The 6,000-nt window shown below is 40.0% G+C and overlaps 1 protein-coding gene across 1 annotated transcript; it reads left to right on the top strand.

Moving 5' to 3' along the window:
- Nucleotides 2,101–3,725, top strand: LOC18789006 (endochitinase EP3). Its single transcript, XM_007223762.2, has 2 exons — nucleotides 2,101–2,450; nucleotides 3,171–3,725. Exons 1-2 carry the CDS (start codon nucleotides 2,141–2,143, stop codon nucleotides 3,575–3,577), a joined length of 717 nt encoding a protein of 238 aa, XP_007223824.1. The 5' UTR covers nucleotides 2,101–2,140; the 3' UTR covers nucleotides 3,578–3,725.

Genomic DNA, 6,000 nt, shown 5'->3' with positions numbered 1-6,000 from the left:
GAAAATAAGGTGAGTGCAAAAATAAGACACAGGGTGGAAATAGCGGCACTCTACAAAATAAGTGGAAGTAAAAAAATGGTTGACCAATTAGCCTTTCACTTCTTTCTTTCTTTTTCTTCGTCCCTTTTTTGTGTGCAAGAGTGGAGTAATTTGAACTTCAAATTTCTACTACTTTTCTTCGTGCATCCTGATTAGTCAATACTCACAATATTCCTGTTGAGATTAATTTTGAAAATTTCATTACTAGTTTTATAATTTCTAGAAAAGTCTGTTATGTTAACATGTGTTTAAGAGTTCGATAGCAGTTGGTAGTAGGCATTTAATTCCTGTTCTAGGAAGTTCTATATCTTGTTTAAATATGAGCCCGTGTATCTGAACTTTAAGTACAGAAAAACAAAACAAAGCTGCAGCCTAAAATAGCATTGTAATCAGCCTCTCTTATCAATCAAACAAGAATATTCAGCAATCTAAACCCATACTTATTTATTCCACCTTGCTTCAATACGAGGCTTTTTACGTACTTGTTTCTTTTTCTTCTTATTTTTGTTTGTCTAACCAAATTAGATAGTTCCTAATTTAATAAATTATAATATCAATCATTCTAAGCCTGTAAAATGGGTCAGGCCGGGCAAGCTGAAGGGATTAGCCCACGCCCTAATGAGTCACGTTCTTTTTCAGCGTTAAAAGTTGAACGGGTCAGGCCGGTCTACCCTATCTTCAATAAGCTAAGTACAAACTCTACCAAGATCAAAATTTTTTTCCACAATTTCATAATTGAATTCGTGGCCACTACTGATGAACACTTCGACTCGGCCTTGTCCTCCATCGCTGCTTTATTTAACTCAAGTTCTACCACCTAATCAGACCCGTCGCTGTGCGTAATTAGGTCGAGTAGCAAGCCAAGAACTCGGAGTCATGGCAAGGAGAGTTCTGAGGGCCCAAGCCAAAGTTCAAAGTTAGAGCTCTAGTTGTGAACTCAGTCCGGGAATCGATTGAAAATGTATGACAAACAGAGAATTCGAGTTGGAGTGTTGAGTAGTAGAATTATTGGAAACAATAATTGATAGAGACTAAAGAGAATCAAGAAGAGGAAGAGAGCAATGAGGGGAGTGAAACTTTAGAAAACGGCAAACTAACACCAGTTAAAAATATAAATAAAAAATAATTAAAAAAACAAAGTGTCCGTTCGTTTACGTTTCCAAGGGCCTTTTTCGTTTTCGGTTCTCATTGGCTTCTTGTTTTAAAAAAAACCTAGTTTTGTTTTCTGAAAACATTTTTAAATCTAAATACAAAATTTGAAAACGTCAAATTACCATTCTTATTATTTCCTGAAAACAAATCAAAATTCATCTCTATTTACTCCCATGCCTCTCTCCTCTCTCTTTATTTCTCTTCTAGTAGCCCACCACCCCATCGTATTCTCGAATAGCATGTCTATTACTCATTGGTTACAGATGGCCCTTACAGCCACCCCAATCCAGTACCACAAATATTTGTGCCCACATGTTGATTTTTCTTGTAGCGAAATAAAAAAAATAAAACTCTAGGGGTGATTATCACTCAGCTCACCCGAATTAAGTGTACGTTTTTTGACTCCACTACGATTATTCTGTGTGACACATGATACACACATCACTCATTACTTTATCAAGAAATTAATGAACTTTATTGCCACCACTTTAGCAAATTGATATTTTTATATATAAAAAGAGAATATGTTTTATTATCAGCCGATTTGATGTTTCGGTTATGCCGCTGCCTACATAGGATTCTTACTGTTAAATATATGGAGTTGATCTACCAATTTGCGAAGGAGCCTAGAATGTTTGACTTTTTTTTTCCTTCATGTTTTTGAGTTAATAGTTCACACGTTATTCTTTCTATTTGAGCCTGAGAAGTCATAACAGAGGATCAATTGTCCTACATCCATGGTTAAAGTCAAAAGTCAACTCTGAGACCAGTCACTCAACCCTCTCCTTCTAGAAAATTAAATCCACTTTGAAACCCAACTCAGAAAATTCAAACCCACAACTACCCATGTGGCCTACCCTGCCCACATTATTATTCATTTTCTCCACTATAAATAATAATCAACTCTACCTTCATTCTCCATCACTCATTCGCTGCCTTAGAAACCAAAATGGCTCAAATCACTGTACCCAGCAACATATTTCTAACCCTTATTATTGTAGCTGCAGCTGTAGCTGGGTATGTGGAGGCTCAAAGCCCGAGCACTAGCGACGTGTCGGTGGCTGATATCGTCACGCCCGAATTCTTCAACGGCATAATTGGCCAGGCCGATGCAAGCTGTGCCGGCAAGAACTTTTATTCCCGAGCTACCTTTCTTGAGGCTCTCAAGTCTTATGATCAGTTCGGTAAGATTGGTTCCATTGATGACTCTAAGCGTGAGATTGCTGCCTTCTTTGCCCATGTCACCCATGAGACTTTTCGTAAGTTCTTTATTCTCTCATCAATTATTTCTTCCACTTTATTCATTTTTTACATGTATTTGTAAAATAAAAAAACTATTTGTACCATGCATATGTTTATACAAGTTGATTGATAATTTCCTAATACAATATGTCAATGCCGTATAATAAAATAGCGTTATCATTTTTATACTTCCATCAATGACAAACTTTTCCTGATCATTGCTTTATACACGCCACTTTTAAAGTTGTATATTTAGTGTAGACACGGGTTTAATTTATTTGTATCAAGTTAACTGACAGTACTATGTTTCCAATAATAGAAGTAGAAAATAGATGTTTTCTTTTTTTTTTTCTTGTTCAAAATTTTCATTTTTTTATAGTTTTTTTTTTTTTTGAAAAATGAGGGGAAACGATGATGAGGAATCCACAATTTGAATATTATGAATATGGAGACGGGAATGGAGAAAAAATTAATGGGAAATGGAGATAGTAATGGTGTACCCTGGCCCGATTTGCTCCATTTATTGTCACCCCTAGTAGAAACTCTACAAAGTTACATCCCTTGTAGATGAGTCTGTCTTCTATTAGAAACTACAAAGTTACATTCCTTGTTCTATAAATAGATATTTAAGCCATTAATATGAGGTTGATTAAACTGTGCTATTTTACATATAACCCAAAAACGCAATTGGCAAAAGATCCCAAAAATTGAAGACAACATGATGTTTGATTGTGCAGATTTCTGCTACATAGAAGAGATAGATGGACCCTCAAAGGACTACTGTGATGAGACCAACACACAATATCCATGCAAGTCAAACAAGGGCTATTACGGGCGTGGACCAATCCAACTATCATGGAACTTCAACTATGGCCCAGCAGGAGAGAGCATTGGCTTTGACGGATTAAACTCTCCTGAAACCGTTGCCAATGACCCTATCATCGCCTTCAAGACGGCATTGTGGTATTGGATGACCCATGTCCGACCGGTCATCGGAGAAGGTTTCGGTGCAACAATACGAGCCATTAATGGTGCCCTTGAATGTGATGGTGGAAACCCTGATACTGTTCAGAAACGTGTTGAGTATTTCACTGAATATTGCAACCAACTTGGTATTGCTCCCGGGGACAATCTCACTTGCTAGGAGACATCTCAGTTTACTCGCTAAGCTTGAAACATTCATCTCCTTCGATTGTTGTTATATTGTTTAATAAAAATTATGTATCAGACATATAAAATAAAATAAATACTACGAATTGCATTAAAAATGATCAATGTGCTTTTGATTTAGTAAGTAATTGTGGGAGCAAATATTTTCGTCTCCAATCACAGCACGCCATGTGGAAAAGAAGATTATCCCTTAAATTAATTAATTGAACTAATTAATTAATTTATAGGGATAATATAAAATATTATCTTTATTTAATAAGATAATATCATTAATTCAGATATTATCCTAATAAGGAGATATAATCAAGTTTGACTCAATCTCTATGAATTTGGGTAAAGAATAAACTTCTCCTAATAAGAGTTTATTCTCTACGAAACCCTAGCCCCGAGGCTCCTATAAATAGATGACTTCATTCATCATTCACGGTACTTCAAAGAACCTACTCCTAATTCCGAGAAAAATACCCGAAGCTCTCTCCCTCTCCACTTTCCGCTCTCCAAATTTTCTCCATACGGCTCCGACCGCCCGGTTGACACTATACATACAACTCCGTACCCTTTTGTTAGCCATTATTTTCCTACAAACACTCGAACTAACTTAGGCATCAGAGGGCCTCTGGGCAACACCTCCCTGGTGTGGTCTATTTACTCCGGTATTTTTTTACAGGAATTGAGGAAGAGAGAGAAGGAAGATCGAAGGTTGAAGGATCTAGAAGCGAATATTCTCTTGCGAGATTATTTGCACAAACATTTGGTGCTTTCATTGAGAGCACGAGTTATACTCAACGCGTGCTCAAGGAATCCGTTCCTCCTATTTTCCAATCCACTGAAGCTTTCCAAACAACCATGGTTGGAAGCAAGCGAACTAAGAGCAAGACCGTCGCGATGGCTCAATTCGTGACGGCCCAAAGCCACTCCTCCCACTATCTCGAGATCAACATGGTGGCACCACCACCTATCACCGTTGTGAACCCGCAGAAAATCCTTGCTGCCGCACCACAGCAGCCACCCCATGTGGCTGAAACCACCGTGCCACCTGTCAGACTCGCAGCTGGGACCACCGCACCGACCTCTACCGTTGTCGTACCATCTCAAGGCCCCGCAGCTGGATATAGCCACCTTCATAGCGCCGCCACCGAGCATGGTGGAACCTAGGATGGGCTCACTACCACTGCCAACTTTGGCCCAATCTTGGAGTAACTTCAGTCATTCGCTCCATTGCCTCCACGCTCCCGTGCACCTCCAATGAAACCCTAGCCCATGTGCAATTGGGCTCTACACACTTTTCTCCTCCTGATTCACAAAGTGAGTAGACCTTAATATGAGAGTTGACCAACTAACTCAAAGAATGGACAACCAAAACAATTTGATGAGGTGGCTCCTCAACCAAGTAAACTTGGCTCAAAACCTTGGCATTGGTCAAGCAGGAGTAAGCAAACAAGGAGAGAGACAACAACACGATCGGCTTGCCGACATATCGCAAGCATCTACGAACCATACACAGAGTAGACGAAATCTCCCATTCAAATTAAGTTTAAGGACCAATGTGCGCAAAAGGCTGGGCCCACAACTTGACATCTGCGCCCACTGGGCCCACAGGGAAATGTTCATGGGCTAGGCACTTAAGGAGGTCAACCTGACAACCATCGCAATGAGGATCGTGAGGAAAGGTGCTCTGTTGTCCACTCGCAGAGAAATATTCATGAAAGGCTAGGCCCCTAGGGAGGTCAACCTGATAACCCTCACAATGAGGACCGTGATGAAAGGTGCTCCGCTGCTCGCTCTCGAAGAACCAATTCTCGTCACTAAGCTACAGAAAATTCCTTGCAAGCGGTGGACATCACGGTTGGAGGTCTGGGAACGGTTTTAGTCTGACAGGTCAGTGCGACGATCCTCATGGTTGGTGGATCGATTCTGATTAGGGCGTCCAATTCTAACAACCATGACAGCAATATCGGAGGTTCCAGCAGGGCTCGTGAGGCTCCAAGCGTGCGTTTCTTTTCTTCTTGGCTGATGGAGGCATATGCTTGCATAACAGACAACAAGGGATTCATCAAGAGAATTGGGCCACGAACAACACTGTAAGACTCATTCAATCCCATAAGGAATTGCATGAGTTTGTTGCGATGACTGTGGGCTACACAGGTACAGGTAGAAGAATCTGTGTAGGAAGCAAGTTCATCCCAAAGACCTTTCAACTTGGTGTAATAGGCATCAACTGACAATTGGTCTTGTGTCAATTATGAAGTCTCCGTTGAAGTTGGAAGATACAAGGAGCATTGCTTTGAGAGAATCGTTCATGGAGATCCTCCCAAATTTCACGGACTGTGGTGTAATATATGACACTATCTCTGATTTCGGGATCAAGCGTGTTGACAATCCAGGAGAAAACCATGT

The sequence above is a fragment of the Prunus persica genome, chromosome G1 (genome assembly GCF_000346465.2).
Source record: "Prunus persica cultivar Lovell chromosome G1, Prunus_persica_NCBIv2, whole genome shotgun sequence".
Lineage (NCBI taxonomy): Eukaryota > Viridiplantae > Streptophyta > Magnoliopsida > Rosales > Rosaceae > Prunus > Prunus persica.
This window is presented reverse-complemented; position numbering and strand designations above follow the sequence as displayed.

Excerpts from the sequence above, each read along its gene's own strand:
- LOC18789006 (XM_007223762.2), top strand. The coding sequence starts at position 2,141 with ATGGCTCAAATCACTGTACCCAGCAACATATTTCTAACCCTTATTATT. Across the intron at positions 2,451-3,170 it reads TGTCACCCATGAGACTTTTC|ATTTCTGCTACATAGAAGAG; the intron begins GTAAGTTCTTTA and ends TTGATTGTGCAG.